The sequence below is a fragment of the Lampetra fluviatilis genome, chromosome 10 (assembly GCF_964198595.1).
Source record: "Lampetra fluviatilis chromosome 10, kcLamFluv1.1, whole genome shotgun sequence".
Classification (NCBI taxonomy): domain Eukaryota; kingdom Metazoa; phylum Chordata; class Hyperoartia; order Petromyzontiformes; family Petromyzontidae; genus Lampetra; species Lampetra fluviatilis.
The window spans coordinates 981,332-1,002,022 of NC_136284.1; the positions used below are offsets into that span (position 1 = coordinate 981,332).

The 20,691-nt window shown below is 53.2% G+C and overlaps 2 protein-coding genes and 1 long non-coding RNA gene across 3 annotated transcripts in view; 1 reads left to right on the forward strand and 2 right to left on the reverse strand.

Moving 5' to 3' along the window:
- LOC144934391 (uncharacterized) overlaps positions 1-5,062 on the reverse strand; it is a 135,786-nt gene extending 130,724 nt beyond the window's left edge. Inside the window, exon 1 of the mRNA XM_078860101.1 lies at positions 4,631-5,062. The gene's annotated coding sequence lies outside the window, so the exon portion shown is untranslated. The remainder of the gene's footprint in view (positions 1-4,630) is intronic.
- Positions 5,063-6,908: 1,846 nt separating this feature from the next.
- LOC144934397 (uncharacterized) lies at positions 6,909-7,236 on the forward strand. Its single transcript, XR_013637157.1, has 3 exons — positions 6,909-6,969; positions 7,017-7,062; positions 7,205-7,236. It is a non-coding gene; the product is annotated as an uncharacterized LOC144934397 (long non-coding RNA).
- A 55-nt stretch (positions 7,237-7,291) lies between these two features.
- The window catches only part of LOC144934396 (striated muscle preferentially expressed protein kinase-like), an 80,136-nt gene continuing 66,736 nt past the window's right edge, over positions 7,292-20,691 (reverse strand). Inside the window, 1 exon segment of the mRNA XM_078860117.1 lies at positions 7,292-7,626. Within this exon segment, the coding sequence (XP_078716243.1) occupies positions 7,434-7,626 (193 nt within the window). The 3' untranslated portion in view covers positions 7,292-7,433.

The window sequence follows — 20,691 nt, forward strand, 5'->3', positions numbered from 1 at the left end:
ATTATATACACGGAGTGGTAGCTCATGCAATCTCTCATTTACTTGATACAGCTGTCGTGGCTGACGGTTCCACCTGAAGACGGAAGCTTGTGTTGCCTCCGAAACGTCGTGATTTTTATTTTATTTTTCTTAATTGTAATGTTTTACCTACGTGACTTTACCGAAAAAACCTAAGAATATGCAGTCGTCTTGTTCTAGATGCGGTCGTCTTGTTCTAGATGCGGTCGTCTTGTTCTAGACGCGGTGGTCTTGTTCTAGATGCGGTCGTCTTGTTCTAGACGCGGTGGTCTTGTTCTAGATGCGGTCGTCTTGTTCTAGACGCGGTGGTCTTGTTCTAGACGCGGTGGTCTTGTTCTAGACGCGGTGGTCTTGTTATAGATGTAGTCTTGTTCTAGATGCGGTCGTCTTGTTCTAGACGTGGTCGTCTTGTTCTAGATGCGGTCGTCTTGTTCTAGACGCGGTGGTCTTGTTCTAGACGCGGTGGTCTTGTTCTAGATGTAGTCGTCTTGTTCTAGACGCGGTCGTCTTGTTCTAGATGTAGTCGTCTTGTTCTAGACGCGGTGGTCTTGTTCTAGATGTAGTCGTCTTGTTCTAGACGCGGTGGTCTTGTTCTAGATGCGGTCGTCTTGTTCTAGATGTAGTCGTCTTGTTCTAGATGTGGTCGTCTTGTTCTAGATGTGGTCGTCTTGTTCTAGATGCGGTCGTCTTGTTCTAGATGTCTTGTTCTAGATGTAGTCGTCTTGTTCTAGATGTGGTCGTCTTGTTCTAGATGTGGTCGTCTTGTTCTAGATGTGGTCGTCTTGTTCTAGATGTGGTCGTCTTGTTCTAGATGCGGTCGTCTTGTTCTAGATGTAGTCGTCTTGTTCTAGATGCGGTTGTCTTGTTCTAGATGTATTGTTCTAGATGCGGTCGTCTTGTTCTAGATGTATTGTTCTAGATGCGGTCGTCAAGATGCGGTCGTCTTGTTCTAGGCGCGGTCACTCTGTTCTAGACGTCGTCGTCTTGTTCTAGACATATCTCGCCATTGCCTGCAAGTTCTAGATCTCTCCGCTTGCGTGGCGATGCCGCGGCTTGCTCCTGCGCCTTGCGCCATCCAGGATCCTGGACATTCTCTCGTCCACCACCCTTCACCGGAGCGTTACATCTGAACCCCCCCACCCCCATTACAGCACCCCGCTGTGTGGGGGGGGGGGCTTCATCCCGCGCACGAAGTCTCCCAGCGTCAACGCCGAGTTCACGAGCGGCAGCTGCGAGGGGGAGGGGAGGAGGAGGAGAGGTCGCGGCTGCTGCGCTCACGACTCCCTCGCCACAGCGCGGGGCCACCGAAGGGGAGGCGGGTGGTGGTGGTGGGACAGTGAGGGATTGGGGGGGGGGGCGGTGGTGGCCGTGCAAATTGACCACCCAAAGGGGGGGGGGGGGTGCGAGCCAGGAGCTGCTGGGAGGGAGCGCCCCAACGCCCCCCACCTCGCCCCCCCCCTCGTCCCCAGATTCGTCGAGAATCCTCGACGAGCCCAGCTCGACCCACGGTGGCTTCGGGGGAAACCAAAAACACCACCACGCGGCGCCCCCCCCGCCGCGCCTTCCACAGCACCGGCGATTCGCAAACCGCAGCTTTGTGTCAAACCATGGAGCCCCCCCCCCCCACGTCGTTGTCGGCCGTGGGGAGGTTCGTCTGAACTTAAACTTCGCCACGCCGGTCCGTGCCGACGAGAACGTGGGGGGTATAGACGCCACAGCGGGTCTCGCCAACACTGCCCCCCACTGCTGCCCATGCCGTAGCCCCCCCCCCCCGAAGCCTATAGCACCCGTGAAGCATGGTTGTTCGCCGCTCATCTGACGAGAAGGGGCGCGTGTCGGGCGGCGTCTGTATCGGCAGCGACAGCGAAGACGAACCTCGATTGACGACCGAGTCCACCAGGTCAAGGGGGCGCAGTTCGAACTCACCGGCCTCCTCCTCCTGCCGCCCGCCACCGCTCGCGGCTGACGAGCGACTCCGGGGGGGACCGGACGGGGGTCCCCCCCGTGACCCCCCCCCCCTTGACCCCCCCCCCCGTGACCCCCCCCCCCCGTGACCCCTCCCGTGACCCCCCCCCCAAGCCGAGTGCCGCCAATGGCCCCACTGAGCCTCGTAAACAAGCCGGAGGTGGTGGTGGGGGTTCAGGGCGCGTCACGACTGCGACATGCGAACATCACGTGACATGTGAACACGTGTGGCCCCCGGGTGAACGCGCTCGCGTGCAAAACAAATCACGACAAAGATGACGACCCCCCCCCCCCTGTAGCTCTAACAGAGCGCTGGGGCAGTGCTGTAAGCGACGCCTATGAAGGCCGACACGGCACACGAAGGGGGGGGGGGGCAAAACCACGCTCGGCCGCCTTTGTCTCCCCAGCGCTCATGTGTCCACACCACAGCAGGGGCTGTTGTTGTTCAAAGTCCCCAGTGGTTGTCGGCAGCGGGAATCAAACTCAGGTCGCCGAGTACGCGGCGCAGTGCGCTCACCACTAAACCAACACCACCCATAAGCAACAACAACAATAACAACAACAACAAAGATCCCCCGTATAGCCTGAACATACTATTGGAGCAAGTGCTGTTCACGAGCGCCGACGGAGGGTGGGTGGGTGGGTGGCCAGCACCACGCCCGCACACACCCTGTGTAAACATGTACACACACACACACCCTGTGTAAACATGTACACACACACACACCAGTACACACACACCCTGTGTAAACATGTACACACACACACCCTGTGTAAACATGTACACACACACACACCAGTACACACACACCCTGTGTAAACATGTACACACACACACCCTGTGTAAACATGTACACACACACACACCCTGTGTAAACATGTACACACACACACCCTGTGTAAACATGTACACACACACACACCAGTACACACACACCCTGTGTAAACATGTACACACACACACCCTGTGTAAACATGTACACACACACACACCCTGTGTAAACATGTACACACACACACCCTGTGTAAACATGTACACACACACACCCTGTGTAAACATGTACACACACACCAGTACACACACACACCCTGTGTAAACATGTACACACACACCAGTACACACACACCCTGTGTAAACATGTACACACACACACCCTGTGTAAACATGTACACACACACCAGTACACACACACACACCCTGTGTAAACATGTACACACACACCCTGTGTAAACATGTACACACACACCAGTACACACACACACACCCTGTGTAAACATGTACACACACACACACACCCTGTGTAAACATGTACACACACACCAGTACACACACACACCCTGTGTAAATATGTACACACACACACCCTGTGTAAACATGTACACACACACCAGTACACACACACACACACCCTGTGTAAACATGTACACACACACACACCCTGTGTAAACATGTACACACACACACCCTGTGTAAACATGTACACACACACACCCTGTGTAAACATGTACACACACACACACCCTGTGTAAACATGTACACACACACCCTGTGTAAACATGTACACACACACACACCCTGTGTAAACATGTACACACACACCCTGTGTAAACATGTACACACACACACCCTGTGTAAACATGTACACACACATAGATACACAACACGGACACAGATACACATGGACATTCACGTAAACACGCGCGACAAAACACACGGTACGCACACATACACACACGTAAACACAAACATACACACACACACAAACACACACATGTAAACACACACGGACACACAAACACACGCACGTACACACAAACATACGCAAACATACGTAAACACGTACACAGACGGACACACACGTAGTGCGCACACACACTAGTACACACACACACACCAGTACACACACCAGCACACACACCAGCACACACACACCAGTACACACACACGTACACACCAGCACACACACCAGTGCACACACACGTACACACCAGTACACACACACGTACACACACACACCAGTACACACACACCAGCACACACATACACACCAGTACACACACACGTACACACCAGTACACACACACCCAAGTACACACACACCAGTACACACACACACCAGTACACACACACACACACACCAGTACACACACACACCAGCACACACACACACACCAGGACACACACACACCAGTACACACACACACACACAAGTACACACACACACCAGTACACACACACACCAGTACACATACACCAGCACACACACCCCAGTACACACACACACACGTACACACACACCATCACACACACATCAGTACACACACCAGTACACACACACACCAGTACACATACACACCAGTACACACACACCAGCACACACACACCAGTGCATACACACCAGTACACACACACCAGTACACACACAAGTACACACACACACCAGTACACACATACACACCAGCACACACACCCCAGTACACACACACGTACACACACACCATCACACACACACACCAGTACACACACACCAGTACACACACATCAGTACACACACACACCAGCACACACACACATCAATACACACACACACCAGTACACACACACGTACACACCAGTACACACACACCACTTCACACACGTACACACCGTCACCCTCGCGACCACCACCACGGCCCCATCATGGAGGCAGGGATGACACTCATCTTGATCACAGCCGCTCCGACTCTTCCTCGCCCTGGGAAGATTCGGGGTCTACGTGGGTCGAGGGTGGTGGGGGGTGTGGGATGGGTCGGGAGGACGATCGCGGGGCCTGCTTCGCCAGAAGCGCCCACCCCGCACGGCACGGGGGGAGCTGCTGCTGCTGATGGTGGTGATGATGATGGTGGTGTCCGCTCTTGTTGTTGTGCCGGGGATTGGCGGAGCTGAGGAGGCGGTGACCGCGCTGGGCGGGAACGTTCAAACTCGGCGTGGGGAGCGCGGGGCGCGCTGGATGTCCCAGCGATGCCGGAGACGACGACGATGACGACGCCTTACACTCGATTTCGAGTTTGTTTTCGGTAAAAAAAAATGCAAATGTCTCTATCGTCAACAAGAGGTGGGCGGAGGTGGGCGGGGGGGGAGGCAGAATTTGCCATAGTCAATGTTTCGCTTTTGCAGCGCGAGAGGCATCGACTTGGAGCGCAGCGAGTCGAGCTACGGCGCCAAATCGGCTGCACACCCACCAACACGCGAAATCGCTGTGCGAGTTCGTCAGCCTCGGACACTCTCTGGGGCAGTGTTTTGTTCTGCAGTCATCTGCTAATCGCACATCCGTTTAGTACGGTTAGCTACGTACGGTGTGAAAGAAGGTCAACACATCCGTCCCGCCCAAAATTAGTTCAAGTAACATTTTAGCATATTTATGTTTGTGCAGTATTATCGATTCTCTCAAACGGGGTTGGTTTTTGTTCATATTTTCGTTTTTTATGTTATTATATTTGTCATTTTGGTGACCCGGGTCACTTGTAATTGAGACTCTCACCTGGTTAAACAAACTTGCAATCAAGTAGCAAACCCTGAACCAGTGTCGGGTTCATTAGTGTCATCATTCAGAGGATGGTTCGATAAATGTCACCGGATGAGCACGAACAAAATAAACGATAGTTGATCAAACCATAAATACCACGCAGATGGAACAGTCCAGACCACTTAGACGACAGACACTAAATCATGAAGCCACATAGACCAGTCAACACAAAACCAGAGACCAGACAAACGCGTAGATCAAATAAACACTTTACTCATAGCGCAGAGCCGTCCTCTCATTCGTGTCACATCAGTGGGGAAATTGCAATCGGTCATCACAAACACAACGCATTTAATCAGAACTCACAAGCGCGTTGGAGGCTTGGATAGAGGGGTACATTTACAGATGGCACGGACCGACGGGGGGACGCACATGCTTTTTTCCTCATCCGTGACTCGCGGTCCTGAGAATGCTGGCGATTAATTTGAAACGCGGAGCCCAGGTTGAGAGGGGCCTTGTACAGCGGAGGGCCCTGGAAGACGCCGTGTGAAGGTGAAGCTACAGGGGCATGGGTTGCATCGCGTTGGAAGAGGTGGAGCTCCTGGCTGGGTGGTGGTGGGGGGAGATGTCTGGATGCCCTCTGCCGAGGAAAGTGGAGCCCCAGGGAGGGTGACGGAGGGCCCAGGATACCCTCTGTGGAGACGGTGGAAGCCCTGGGTGTGAGGTTGCTCAAGGCCCTGGAGCACAACATTCCTCAAGGTGTGGGGTGGCATCAACACTCGACATGATGACCTCTTAACCTTGAATCTCTCTGAGACCTCGAGTGGGTGTTAGTCCAGGGCCAGGGCAGTTATTCGGTTTCCATTCGTGGTGGCAAATATTTAGTGACACCAGTTTCTGTGTGTGGCCAACAAGCGTGGATTATGTGATAGCATGCTTATTCAAATAAGGCATGATTCACTTTAATCGACGATTTAATGATCTCGATACAATTCAAGTGTTGCCGTCCCAGGTGGTACCAACGAGTCAAATGCTTGGTCATGCCCATGGACTTTGCAGGGAAGGTGTAGGCCCTGGAGCCACTATGTAGAGAAGATGGAGCCCTGGGAAGGTGGAGGCCCTGGGACTGGGAATAAGGAGGCCCTGGGACCGGGAAGACGGAGGCCCTGGGACTGGGAAGGTGGAGGCCCTGGGACTGGGAAGGTGGAGGCCCTGGGAGCAGGAAGACGGAGGCCCTGGGACTGGGAAGGTGGAGGCCCTGGGAGCAGGAAGACGGAGGCCCTGGGACCTGGAAGACGGAGGCCCTGGGACTGGGAAGGTGGAGGCCCAGTGGAGCAGGAAGGTGGAGGCCCAGGGAGCAGGAAGGTGGAGGCCCAGGGAGCAGGAAGACGGAGGCCCTGGGAGCAGGAAGGTGGAGGCCCTGGGAGCAGGAAGGTGGAGGCCCTGGGAGCAGGAAGACGGAGGCCCTGGGAGCAGGAAGGTGGAGGCCCAGGGAGCAGGAAGGTGGAGGCCGAGTGGAGCAGGAAGGTGGAGGGCCTGGGAGCAGGAAGGTGGAGGCCCAGGGAGCAGGAAGGTGGAGGCCGAGTGGAGCAGGAAGGTGGAGGCCCTGTGAGCAGGAAGGTGGAGGCCCAGTGGAGCAGGAAGGTGGAGGCCGAGTGGAGCAGGAAGGTGGAGGCCCTGTGAGCAGGAAGGTGGAGGCCCAGTGGAGCAGGAAGGTGGAGGCCCTGGGAGCAGGAAGACGGAGGCCCAGTGGAGCAGGAAGGTGGAGGCCCAGTGGAGCAGGAGGGTGGAGGCCCTGGGAGCAGGAAGACGGAGGCCCAGTGGAGCAGGAAGGTGGAGGCCCAGGGAGCAGGAAGGTGGAGGCCCTGGGAGCAGGAAGGTGGAGGCCCTGGGACTGGGAAGGTGGAGGCCCAGTGGAGCAGGAAGGTGGAGGCTTCGGAGCCGCTACGAGGAGGAGGAGCCAGAGCGGAGCAGCACGCGGTGCCGGGTTACGGATTCCAGGCGGCGGCGGTTGGCCTCCTGCACATGTTGCTGCATCTTCCACGTGGGGAAGGAGACGGCGGAGCGGCGCTGCGTCATCAGCTGCGAGTGCTGGAGCCACGGCAGCGACGCGCACTCCGGCACGGACGGGCGGCTCCTGTAAGCGCACACGCACACACGCGTGCGTCGTGTGTGACGGGGCAGGCATCGGGGTTCAAAGTCAAGACACGATCGTGGCCGGCGCCGTTGATGGCGCCGCACATTTCCAGCGCTTCCGTCCGCGAGCTCCTGCAGATGTTGTGGAGTTGACCATGTCCCTCAAGGGCCGCTATTACATCCTGCCACTGTATCAGATATTCCCCTTGGTTATAGGGGTTAACAGAGATATATGGGTTATGTTCACTAAAAGTTCCAAGCTTAATTTACGATAAAAGCTGGTTCCAAACACAGAGCTGATTAGAACGCAAGCGGCAGGGGACTGTGGCGGTTTGGAACAAAGAGAATCTGTTAGGAACCGAAACAATATTCAGGTGGAGATGACAGAGGATAAGAGGAGCCTGCTTCCTGATGTCATCTCAGGCGTCGATATATCAGTGACAGGGAAATAATACTCCGGGCTTCATCAAGATCAACGTAAACATAACTTGATTTGAGCAGGTCGGTTGAGAACGCAACATTCAAAAGGATTAATTTACATCAGATTTACGGATGAAGAGTGCTGACGTTTGCATCAACAGCAATGGAACAAATTGGGAATCAGGCGCCTGATTGGAGCCGAGGTCCCGGTGTATACACATGGGATGTGAGAGAGGTCTATGTGCCGTGGGTGTGGAGTTTGTGTGCCGTGTGTGTACGTGGTGTCGGGAGTGTGTGGTGTCGGGAGTGTGTGCCGTGTGTGTGTGTGTCGTGTGTGAAGTATGTATGCCGTGTGTATGCCGTATGTGTGCCGTGTGGAGCGCATCTCGTGTGTGTGCCGTGTGTGTCGTGTGTATCGTGTGTGTGCCGTGTGTGTGAGTGGAGTGTGTGCGGAGTGTGTGTGGAGTGTGTGTTCCGTGTGTGTCGTGTGTGAGTGGAGTGTGTGCGGAGTGTGTGCGGAGTGTGTGCGGAGTGTGTGTGTAGTGTGTGTGGAGTGTGTTGAGTGTGTGTGGAGTGTGTGTGGAGTGTGTGTGGAGTGTGTGTGTGTCGTAGTGTGAGTGGAGTGTGTGTTGAGTGTGTGGAGTGTGTGGAGTGTGTGTGTCGTGTGTGTTGAGTGTGTGTTGAGTGTGTGTTGAGTGTATGCGGAGTGTGTGTTGAGTGTGTGTTGAGTGTGTGTGTGTGGAGTGTGTGTTGAGTGTGTGTTGAGTGTGTGTGTGTGGAGTGTGTGTTGAGTGTGTGTGTGTGGAGTGTGTGTGGAGTGTGTGTGTAGTGTGTGTTGAGTGTGTGTGTGTTGAGTGTGTGTTGAGTGTGTGTTGAGTGTGTGTGTGTTGAGTGTGTGTTGAGTGTGTGCGGAGTGCGTGCGGAGTGCGTGCGGAGTGCGTGCGGAGTGTGTGTGGAGTGCGTGTGCCTTGTGTGTCGTGTGTGTGTGCCGTGTGTGCCGTGTGTGTCGTGTGTGAGTGGAGTGTGTGCGGAGTGTGTGTGGAGTGTGTGTGTAGTGTGTGTTGAGTGTGTGTGTGTGGAGTGTGTGTGTTGAGTGTGTGCGGAGTGTGTGTGGAGTGTGTGTTGAGTGTGTGTGGAGTGTGTGTTGAGTGTGTGTGGAGTGTGTGTTGAGTGTGTGTTGAGTGTGTGTTGAGTGTGTAGTGTGTGTGGAGTGTGTGTTGAGTGCGTGTGGAGTGCGTGTTGAGTGTGTGTTGAGTGTGTGTGTGTTGTGTGTGCGGAGTGTGTGTTGAGTGTGTGTTGAGTGTGTGTGTAGTGTGTGTTGAGTGTGTGTTGAGTGTGTGCGGAGTGTGTGTGTGTGGAGTGTGTGTTGAGTGTGTGCGGAGTGTGTGTGGAGTGCGTGTTGAGTGTGTGTGTGTGTGTTGAGTGTGTGAGTGTGTTGAGTGTGTGTTGAGTGTGTGTGTAGTGTGTGTGGAGTGTGTGTTGAGTGTGTGTTGAGTGCGTGTGGAGTGCGTGTTGAGTGCGTGTTGAGTGTGTGTGTGTTGAGTGTGTGCGGAGTGTGTGTTGAGTGTGTGTTGAGTGTGTGTTGAGTGTGTGTGTGGAGTGTGTGTTGAGTGTGTGTGGAGTGTGTGCGGAGTGTGTGTTGAGTGTGTGTTGAGTGTGTGTTGAGTGTGTGTGGAGTGTGTGTTGAGTGTGTGTTGAGTGTGTGTTGAGTGTGTGTTGAGTGTGTGTGGAGTGTGTGTTGAGTGTGTGAGTGTGTGCGGAGTGTGAGTGTGTGTGTAGTGTGTGTTGAGTGTGTGCGGAGTGTGTGTGGAGTGTGTGTTGAGTGTGTGTGGAGTGTGTGTGGAGTGTGTGTTGAGTGTGTGTTGAGTGTGGAGTGTGTGCGGAGTGTGTGTTGAGTGTGTCTGTGTGGAGTGTGTGTTGAGTGTGTGCGGAGTGTGTGTGGAGTGTGTGTTGAGTGTGTGCGGAGTGTGTGTTGAGTGTGTGTTGAGTGTGTGTGGAGTGTGTGTTGAGTGTGTGAGTGTGTGCGGAGTGTGTGTGTGTGGAGTGTGTGCTGAGTGTGTGTGTGGAGTGTGTGTTGAGTGTGTGTTGAGTGTGTGTGGAGTGTGTGAGTGTGTGCGGAGTGTGTGTGTGGAGTGTGTGCTGAGTGTGTGTGGAGTGTGTGTTGAGTGTGTGAGTGTGTGCGGAGTGTGTGTGTGTGGAGTGTGTGCTGAGTGTGTGTGTGTGGAGTGTGTGTGGAGTGTGTGTTGAGTGTGTGCGGAGTGTGTGCGGAGTGCGTGTTGAGTGTGTGTTGAGTGTGTGTGGAGTGTGTGTTGAGTGTGTGAGTGTGTGCGGAGTGTGTGTGTATGGTGTGTGTGTGTGTGGAGTGTGTGTGGAGTGTGTGTTGAGTGTGTGTTGAGTGTGTGTGGAGTGTGTGTTGAGTGTGTGTGTGTGGAGTGTGTGTTGAGTGTGTGTGGAGTGTGTGAGTGTGTGCGGAGTGTGTGTGTGTGGAGTGTGTGTTGAGTGTGTGTGTGTGGGGTGTGTGTTGAGTGTGTGTTGAGTGTGTGTTGAGTGTGTGTGGAGTGTGTGTTGAGTGTGTGAGTGTGTGCGGAGTGTGTGTGTGTGGAGTGTGTGCTGAGTGCGTGTGTGCGGAGTGCGTGTTGAGTGTGTGTTGAGTGTGTGTGGAGTGTGTGTTGAGTGTGTGTGTGTGGAGTGTGTGTTGAGTGTGTGTGGAGTGTGTGCGGAGTGTGTGTTGAATGTGTGTTGAGTGTGTGCGGAGTGTGTGTTGAGTGTGTGTTGAGTGTGTGTGTGTGGAGTGTGTGTTGTGTGTGTGTGTGTGGAGTGTGTGTGTAGTGTGTGTTGAGTGTGTGTGTGTTGAGTGTGTGTTGAGTGTGTGTGTGTTGAGTGTGTGTTGAGTGTGTGTGGAGTGTGTGCGGAGTGTGTGTGGAGTGCGTGTGGAGTGTGTGCGGAGTGTGTGTGGAGTGCATGTGCCGTGTGTGTCGTGTGTGAGTGGAGTGTGTGCCGTGTGTGAGGAGTGTGTGTGGAGTGTGTGCGGAGTATGTCCGGAGTGTGTGCCGTGTGTGTCGTGTGTGAGTGGAGTGTGTGTGGAGTGTGTGTTGAGTGTGTGCGGAGTATGTGTTGAGTGTGTGTTGAGTGTGTGTGTAGTATGTGTTGAGTGTGTGTGGAGTGTGTGTTGAGTGTGTGTGCGGAGTGTGTGTGGAGTGTGTGTTGAGTGTGTGTGGAGTGTGTGTTGAGTGTGTGTGGAGTGTGTGTTGAGTGTGTGTTGAGTGCGTGTTGAGTGTGTGTTGAGTGTGTGTGTGTGTGTTGAGTGTGTGTGTGTGTTGAGTGTGTTGAGTGTGTGTGTTGAGTGTGTGTGTGTGTGTTGAGTGTGTTGAGTTTGTGTGGAGTGTGTGCGGAGTGTGTGTTGAGTGTGTGTTGAGTGTGTGTGGAGTGTGTGTTGAGTGTGTGTGTAGTGTGTGTGGAGTGTGTGTTGAGTGCGTGTGGAGTGCGTGTTGAGTGTGTGTGTGTTGAGTGTGTGGAGTGTGTGCGGAGTGTGTGTTGAGTGTGTGTGGAGTGTGTGTTGAGTGTGTGTGTAGTGTGTGCGGAGTGTGTGTGTGTGGAGTGTGTGCGGAGTGTGTGCGGAGTGTGTGTGGAGTGCGTGTTGAGTGTGTGTTGAGTGTGTGTGTGTGTGTTGAGTGTGTGTGTTGAGTGTGTGTGGAGTGTGTGCGGAGTGTGTGTTGAGTGTGTGTGGAGTGTGTGTTGAGTGTGTGTGTAGTGTGTGTGGAGTGTGTGTTGAGTGTGTGTTGAGTGCGTGTGGAGTGCGTGTTGAGTGTGTGTTGAGTGTGTGTGTGTTGAGTGTGTGGAGTGTGTGCGGAGTGTGTGTTGAGTGTGTGTGGAGTGTGTGCGGAGTGTGTGTTGAGTGTGTGTGTTGAGTGTGTGCGGAGTGTGTGCGGAGTGTGTGCTGAGTGTGTGCGGAGTGTGTGTGGAGTGTGTGAGTGTGTGTGGAGTGTGTGCTGAGTGTGTGTGTTGAGTGTGTGTTGAGTGTGTGTTGAGTGTGTGTTGAGTGTGTGTGGAGTGTGTGAGTGTGTGCGGAGTGTGTGTGTGTGGAGTGTGTGCTGAGTGTGTGTGGAGTGTGTGTTGAGTGTGTGAGTGTGTGCGGAGTGTGTGTGTGGAGTGTGTGCTGAGTGTGTGTGTGTGGAGTGTGTGTGGAGTGTGTGTTGAGTGTGTGCGGAGTGTGTGCGGAGTGCGTGTTGAGTGTGTGTTGAGTGTGTGTGGAGTGTGTGTTGAGTGTGTGAGTGTGTGTGGAGTGTGTGTTGAGTGTGTGCGGAGTGTGTGCGGAGTGCGTGTTGAGTGTGTGTTGAGTGTGTGTGGAGTGTGTGTTGAGTGTGTGAGTGTGTGCGGAGTGTGTGTGTGTGGAGTGTGTGCTGAGTGTGTGTGGAGTGTGTGTGGAGTGTGTGTGGAGTGTGTGTTGAGTGTGTGCGGAGTGCGTGTTGAGTGTGTGTTGAGTGTGTGTGGAGTGTGTGTGTTGAGTGTGTGTGTTGAGTGTGTGTTGAGTGTGTGTTGAGTGTGTGTGGAGTGTGTGTTGAGTGTGTGAGTGTGTGCGGAGTGTGTGTGTGTGGAGTGTGTGTTGAGTGTGTGTGTGTGGAGTGTGTGTTGAGTGTGTGTTGAGTGTGTGTTGAGTGTGTGTGGAGTGTGTGAGTGTGTGCGGAGTGTGTGCGGAGTGTGTGTGTGTGGAGTGTGTGCTGAGTGTGTGTGTGTGGAGTGTGTGTGGAGTGTGTGTGGAGTGTGTGCGGAGTGCGTGTTGAGTGTGTGTTGAGTGTGTGTTGAGTGTGTGTTGAGTGTGTGTTGAGTGTGTGTGTGTGTGGAGTGTGTGTTCAGTGTGTGTTGAGTGTGTGCAGAGTGTGTGTGGAGTGCGTGTTGAGTGTGTGTTGAGTGTGTGTGTGTTGAGTGTGTGTGTTGAGTGTGTTGAGTGTGTGTGGAGTGTGTGTTGAGTGTGTGTGTGTGGAGTGTGTGTTGAGTGTGTGTTGAGTGTGTGGAGTACGTGTTGAGTGTGTGTGTGTGTTGAGTGTGTTGAGTGTGTGTGGAGTGTGTGTTGAGTGTGTGTTGAGTGTGTGTGGAGTGTGTGTGGAGTGTGTGCGGAGTGCGTGTTGAGTGTGTGTTGACTGTGTGTGGAGTGTGTGTTGAGTGTGTGTTGAGTGTGTGTGGAGTGTGTGTTGAGTGTGTGCGGAGTGTGTGTGGAGTGCGTGTTGAGTGTGTGTGTGTGTGTTGAGTGTGTGAGTGTGTTGAGTGTGTGTTGAGTGTGTGTGTAGTGTGTGTGGAGTGTGTGTTGAGTGCGTGTGGAGTGCGTGTTGAGTGCGTGTTGAGTGTGTGTGTGTTGAGTGTGTGCGGAGTGTGTGTTGAGTGTGTGTGGAGTGTGTGTTGAGTGTGTGTTGAGTGTGTGTGTGTGTGTGTGTGTGGAGTGTGTGCGGAGTGTGTGTTGAGTGTGTGTTGAGTGTGTGTTGAGTGTGTGTTGAGTGTGTGTGGAGTGTGTGTTGAGTGTGTGTTGAGTGTGTGTTGAGTGTGTGTGGAGTGTGTGTTGAGTGTGTGAGTGTGTGCGGAGTGTGTGTGTGTGGAGTGTGTGCTGAGTGTGAGTGTGTGTGTAGTGTGTGTTGAGTGTGTGCGGAGTGTGTGTGGAGTGTGTGTTGAGTGTGTGTGGAGTGTGTGTGGAGTGTGTGTTGAGTGTGTGTTGAGTGTGGAGTGTGTGCGGAGTGTGTGTTGAGTGTGTGTGTGTGGAGTGTGTGTTGAGTGTGTGTGGAGTGTGTGTTGAGTGTGTGCGGAGTGTGTGCGGAGTGTGTGTTGAGTGTGTGTTGAGTGTGTGTTGAGTGTGTGTGGAGTGTGTGTTGAGTGTGTGAGTGTGTGCGGAGTGTGTGTGTGTGGAGTGTGTGCTGAGTGTGTGTGTGGAGTGTGTGTTGAGTGTGTGTTGAGTGTGTGTTGAGTGTGTGTGGAGTGTGTGAGTGTGTGCGGAGTGTGTGTGTGGAGTGTGTGCTGAGTGTGTGTGGATTGTGTGTTGAGTGTGTGAGTGTGTGCGGAGTGTGTGTGTGTGGAGTGTGTGCTGAGTGTGTGTGTGTGGAGTGTGTGTGGAGTGTGTGTTGAGTGTGTGCGGAGTGTGTGCGGAGTGCGTGTTGAGTGTGTGTTGAGTGTGTGTGGAGTGTGTGTTGAGTGTGTGAGTGTGTGCGGAGTGTGTGTGTATGGTGTGTGTGCTGAGTGTGTGTGTGTGGAGTGTGTGTGGAGTGTGTGTTGAGTGTGTGTGGAGTGTGTGTTGAGTGTGTGTGTGTGGAGTGTGTGTTGAGTGTGTGTTGAGTGTGTGTGGAGTGTGTGTTGAGTGTGTGAGTGTGTGCGGAGTGTGTGTGTGTGGAGTGTGTGTTGAGTGTGTGTGTGTGGGGTGTGTGTTGAGTGTGTGTTGAGTGTGTGTTGAGTGTGTGTGGAGTGTGTGTTGAGTGTGTGAGTGTGTGCGGAGTGTGTGTGTGTGGAGTGTGTGCTGAGTGCGTGTGTGCGGAGTGCGTGTTGAGTGTGTGTTGAGTGTGTGTGGAGTGTGTGTGTGTGGAGTGTGTGCTGAGTGCGTGTGTGCGGAGTGCGTGTTGAGTGTGTGTTGAGTGTGTGTGTGTGTGTTGAGTGTGTGTTGAGTGTGTGTGTGTGGAGTGTGTGTTGAGTGTGTGTTGAGTGTGTGTTGAGTGTGTGTGGAGTGTGTGAGTGTGTGCGGAGTGTGTATGTGTGGAGTGTGTGCTGAGTGTGTGTGTGTGGAGTGTGTGTGGAGTGTGTGTTGAGTGTGTGCGGAGTGCGTGTTGAGTGTGTGTTGAGTGTGTGTGGAGTGTGTGTTCAGTGTGTGTTGAGTGTGTGCAGAGTGTGTGTGGAGTGCGTGTTGAGTGTGTGTTGAGTGTGTGTGTGTTGAGTGTGTGTGTTGAGTGTGTTGAGTGTGTGTGGAGTGTGTGTTGAGTGTGTGTGTGTGGAGTGTGTGTTGAGTGTGTGTTGAGTGTGTGGAGTACGTGTTGAGTGTGTGTGTGTGTTGAGTGTGTTGAGTGTGTGTGGAGTGTGTGTTGAGTGTGTGCGGAGTGCGTGTGGAGTGTGTGCGGAGTGCGTGTTGAGTGTGTGTTGACTGTGTGTGGAGTGTGTGTTGAGTGCGTGTTGAGTGTGTGTGTGTGTGTTGAGTGTGTGTTGAGTGTGTGTGTAGTGTGTGTGGAGTGTGTGTTGAGTGCGTGTGGAGTGCGTGTTGAGTGCGTGTTGAGTGTGTGTGTGTTGAGTGTGTGCGGAGTGTGTGTTGAGTGTGTGTGGAGTGTGTGTTGAGTGTGTGTGTGTGTGTGTGGAGTGTGTGTGGAGTGTGTGCGGAGTGTGTGTTGAGTGTGTGTTGAGTGTGTGTTGAGTGTGTGTGGAGTGTGTGTTGAGTGTGTGTTGAGTGTGTGTTGAGTGTGTGTGGAGTGTGTGTTGAGTGTGTGAGTGTGTGCGGAGTGTGTGTGTGTGGAGTGTGTGCTGAGTGTGAGTGTGTGTGTAGTGTGTGTTGAGTGTGTGCGGAGTGTGTGTGGAGTGTGTGTTGAGTGTGTGTGGAGTGTGTGTGGAGTGTGTGTTGAGTGTGTGTTGAGTGTGGAGTGTGTGCGGAGTGTGTGTTGAGTGTGTGTGTGTGGAGTGTGTGTTGAGTGTGTGTGGAGTGTGTGCGGAGTGTGTGTTGAGTGTGTGTTGAGTGTGTGTTGAGTGTGTGTGGAGTGTGTGTTGAGTGTGTGAGTGTGTGCGGAGTGTGTGTGTGTGGAGTGTGTGCTGAGTGTGTGTGTGGAGTGTGTGTTGAGTGTGTGTTGAGTGTGTGTTGAGTGTGTGTGGAGTGTGTGAGTGTGTGCGGAGTGTGTGTGTGGAGTGTGTGCTGAGTGTGTGTGGATTGTGTGTTGAGTGTGTGAGTGTGTGCGGAGTGTGTGTGTGTGGAGTGTGTGCTGAGTGTGTGTGTGTGGAGTGTGTGTGGAGTGTGTGTTGAGTGTGTGCGGAGTGTGTGCGGAGTGCGTGTTGAGTGTGTGTTGAGTGTGTGTGGAGTGTGTGTTGAGTGTGTGAGTGTGTGCGGAGTGTGTGTGTATGGTGTGTGTGCTGAGTGTGTGTGTGTGGAGTGTGTGTGGAGTGTGTGTTGAGTGTGTGTGGAGTGTGTGTTGAGTGTGTGTGTGTGGAGTGTGTGTTGAGTGTGTGTTGAGTGTGTGTGGAGTGTGTGTTGAGTGTGTGAGTGTGTGCGGAGTGTGTGTGTGTGGAGTGTGTGTTGAGTGTGTGTGTGTGGGGTGTGTGTTGAGTGTGTGTTGAGTGTGTGTTGAGTGTGTGTGGAGTGTGTGTTGAGTGTGTGAGTGTGTGCGGAGTGTGTGTTGAGTGTGTGAGTGTGTGCGGAGTGTGTGTGTGTGGAGTGTGTGCTGAGTGCGTGTGTGCGGAGTGCGTGTTGAGTGTGTGTTGAGTGTGTGTGGAGTGTGTGTTGAGTGTGTGTGTGTGGAGTGTGTGTTGAGTGTGTGTGGAGTGTGTGCGGAGTGTGTGTTGAGTGTGTGTTGAGTGTGTGCGGAGTGTGTGTTGAGTGTGTGTTGAGTGTGTGTGTGTGGAGTGTGTGTTGTGTGTGTGTGTGTGGAGTGTGTGTTGAGTGTGTGTGTGTGGAGTGTGTGTGTAGTGTGTGTTGAGTGTGTGTGTGTTGAGTGTGTGTGTGTTGAGTGTGTGTTGAGTGTGTGTGTGTTGAGTGTGTGTTGAGTGTGTGTGGAGTGTGTGCGGAGTGTGTGTGGAGTGCGTGTGGAGTGTGTGCGGAGTGTGTGTGGAGTGCATGTGCCGTGTGTGTCGTGTGTGAGTGGAGTGTGTGCCGTGTGTGAGGAGTGTGTGTGGAGTGTGTGCGGAGTATGTCCGGAGTGTGTGCCGTGTGTGTCGTGTGTGAGTGGAGTGTGTGTGGAGTGTGTGTTGAGTGTGTGCGGAGTATGTGTTGAGTGTGTGTTGAGTGTGTGTTGAGTGTGTGTGTAGTATGTGTTGAGTGTGTGTGGAGTGTGTGTTGAGTGTGTGTGCGGAGTGTGTGTGGAGTGTGTGTTGAGTGTGTGTGCGGAGTGTGTGTGGAGTGTGTGTTGAGTGTGTGTGGAGTGTGTGTTGAGTGTGTGTGGAGTGTGTGTTGAGTGTGTGTTGAGTGCGTGTTGAGTGTGTGTTGAGTGTGTGTGTGTGTGTTGAGTGTGTGTGTGTGTTGAGTGTGTTGAGTGTGTGTGTGTGTGTGTGTGTTGAGTGTGTTGAGTTTGTGTGGAGTGTGTGCGGAGTGTGTGTTGAGTGTGTGTTGAGTGTGTGTGGAGTGTGTGTTGAGTGTGTGTGTAGTGTGTGTGGAGTGTGTGTTGAGTGCGTGTGGAGTGCGTGTTGAGTGTGTGTTGAGTGTGTGTGTGTTGAGTGTGTGGAGTGTGTGCGGAGTGTGTGTTGAGTGTGTGTGGAGTGTGTGTTGAGTGTGTGTGTAGTGTGTGTTGAGTGTGTGCGGAGTGTGTGTGTGTGGAGTGTGTGTTGAGTGTGTGCGGAGTGTGTGTGGAGTGCGTGTTGAGTGTGTGTTGAGTGTGTGTGTGTGTGTTGAGTGTGTGTGTTGAGTGTGTGTGGAGTGTGTGCGGAGTGTGTGTTGAGTGTGTGTGGAGTGTGTGTTGAGTGTGTGTTGAGTGTGTGTGTAGTGTGTGTGGAGTGTGTGTTGAGTGTGTGTTGAGTGTGTGTTGAGTGCGTGTGGAGTGTGTGTTGAGTGTGTGTGTGTTGAGTGTGTGGAGTGTGTGCGGAGTGTGTGTTGAGTGTGTGTGGAGTGTGTGCGGAGTGTGTGTTGAGTGTGTGTGTTGAGTGTGTGCGGAGTGTGTGCTGAGTGTGTGTGGAGTGTGTGTTGAGTGTGTGTTGAGTGTGTGTGGAGTGTGTGTTGAGTGTGTGAGTGTGTGTGGAGTGTGTGCTGAGTGTGTGTGTGGAGTGTGTGTTGAGTGTGTGTTGAGTGTGTGTTGAGTGTGTGTGGAGTGAGTGTGTGCGGAGTGTGTGCTGAGTGTGTGTGGAGTGTGTGTTGAGTGTGTGAGTGTGTGCGGAGTGTGTGTGTGGAGTGTGTGCTGAGTGTGTGTGTGTGGAGTGTGTGTGGAGTGTGTGTTGAGTGTGTGCGGAGTGTGTGCGGAGTGCGTGTTGAGTGTGTGTTGAGTGTGTGTGGAGTGTGTGTTGAGTGTGTGAGTGTGTGCGGAGTGTGTGTGTGGAGTGTGTGCTGAGTGTGTGTGTGTGGAGTGTGTGTGGAGTGTGTGTTGAGTGTGTGCGGAGTGTGTGCGGAGTGCGTGTTGAGTGTGTGTTGAGTGTGTGTGGAGTGTGTGTTGAGTGTGTGAGTGTGTGCGGAGTGTGTGTGTGTGGAGTGTGTGCTGAGTGTGTGTGTGTGGAGTGTGTGTGGAGTGTGTGTGGAGTGTGTGTTGAGTGTGTGCGGAGTGCGTGTTGAGTGTGTGTTGAGTGTGTGTGGAGTGTGTGTGGAGTGTGTGTTGAGTGTGTGTGTTGAGTGTGTGTTGAGTGTGTGTTGAGTGTGTGTGGAGTACGTGTGGAGTGTGTGTTGAGTGTGTGTGTGTTGAGTGTGTGTGGAGTGTGTGTTGAGTGTGTGTTGAGTGTGTGTGGAGTGTGTGTTGAGTGTGTGAGTGTGTGCGGAGTGTGTGTGTGTGGAGTGTGTGTTGAGTGTGTGTGTGTGGAGTGTGTGTTGAGTGTGTGTGGAGTGTGTGTTGAGTGTGTGTTGAGTGTGTGTGGAGTGTGTGTTGAGTGTGTGTGTGTGGAGTGTGTGTTGAGTGTGTGTGGAGTGTGTGCGGAGTGTGTGTTGAGTGTGTGTTGAGTGTGTGCGGAGTGTGTGTTGAGTGTGTGTTGAGTGTGTGTGTGTGGAGTGTGTGTTGTGTGTGTGTGTGTGGAGTGTGTGTTGAGTGTGTGTGTGTGGAGTGTGTGTGTAGTGTGTGTTGAGTGTGTGTGTGTTGAGTGTGTGTGTGTTGAGTGTGTGTTGAGTGTGTGTGTGTTGAGTGTGTGTTGAGTGTGTGTGGAGTGTGTGCGGAGTGTGTGTGGAGTGCGTGTGGAGTGTGTGCGGAGTGTGTGTGGAGTGCATGTGCCGTGTGTGTCGTGTGTGAGTGGAGTGTGTGCCGTGTGTGAGGAGTGTGTGTGGAGTGTGTGCGGAGTATGTCCGGAGTGTGTGCCGTGTGTGTCGTGTGTGAGTGGAGTGTGTGTGGAGTGTGTGTTGAGTGTGTGCGGAGTATGTGTTGAGTGTGTGTTGAGTGTGTGTTGAGTGTGTGTGTAGTGTGTGTTGAGTGTGTGTGGAGTGTGTGTTGAGTGTGTGTGGAGTGTGTGTTGAGTGTGTGTGGAGTGTGTGTTGAGTGTGTGTGGAGTGTGTGTTGAGTGTGTGTTGAGTGCGTGTTGAGTGTGTGTTGAGTGTGTGTGTGTGTGTGTGTTGAGTGTGTGTGTGTGTTGAGTGTGTTGAGTGTGTGTGTTGAGTGTGTGTGTGTTGAGTGTGTTGAGTTTGTGTGGAGTGTGTGCGGAGTGTGTGTTGAGTGTGTGTTGAGTGTGTGTGGAGTGTGTGTTGAGTGTGTGTGTAGTGTGTGTGGAGTGTGTGTTGAGTGCGTGTGGAGTGCGTGTTGAGTGTGTGTTGAGTGTGTGTGTGTTGAGTGTGTGGAGTGTGTGCGGAGTGTGTGTTGAGTGTGTGTGGAGTGTGTGTTGAGTGTGTGTGTAGTGTGTGTTGAGTGTGTGCGGAGTGTGTGTGTGTGGAGTGTGTGTTGAGTGTGTGCGGAGTGTGTGTGGAGTGCGTGTTGAGTGTGTGTTGAGTGTGTGTGTGTGTGTTGAGTGTGTGTGTTGAGTGTGTGTGGAGTGTGTGCGGAGTGTGTGTTGAGTGTGTGTTGAGTGTGTGTGGAGTGTGTGTTGAGTGTGTGTTGAGTGTGTGTGTAGTGTGTGTGGAGTGTGTGTTGAGTGTGTGTTGAGTGTGTGTTGAGTGCGTGTGGAGTGTGTGTTGAGTGTGTGTGTGTTGAGTGTGTGGAGTGTGTGCGGAGTGTGTGTTGAGTGTGTGCGGAGTGTGTGTGGAGTGTGTGCGGAGTGTGTGTTGAGTGTGTGTGTTGAGTGTGTGCGGAGTGTGTGCTGAGTGTGTGTGGAGTGTGTGTGGAGTGTGTGTTGAGTGTGTGTTGAGTGTGTGTGGAGTGTGTGTTGAGTGTGTGAGTGTGTGTGGAGTGTGTGCTGAGTGTGTGTGTGGAGTGTGTGTTGAGTGTGTGTTGAGTGTGTGTTGAGTGTGTGTTGAGTGTGTGTGGAGTGTGTGAGTGTGTGCGGAGTGTGTGTGTGTGGAGTGTGTGTGTAGTGTGTGTTGAGTGTGTGTGTGTTGAGTGTGTGTGTGTTGAGTGTGTGTTGAGTGTGTGTGTGTTGAGTGTGTGTTGAGTGTGTGTGGAGTGTGTGCGGAGTGTGTGTGGAGTGCGTGTGGAGTGTGTGCGGAGTGTGTGTGGAGTGCATGTGCCGTGTGTGTCGTGTGTGAGTGGAGTGTGTGCCGTGTGTGAGGAGTGTGTGTGGAGTGTGTGCGGAGTATGTCCGGAGTGTGTGCCGTGTGTGTCGTGTGTGAGTGGAGTGTGTGTGGAGTGTGTGTTGAGTGTGTGCGGAGTATGTGTTGAGTGTGTGTTGAGTGTGTGTTGAGTGTGTGTGTAGTATGTGTTGAGTGTGTGTGGAGTGT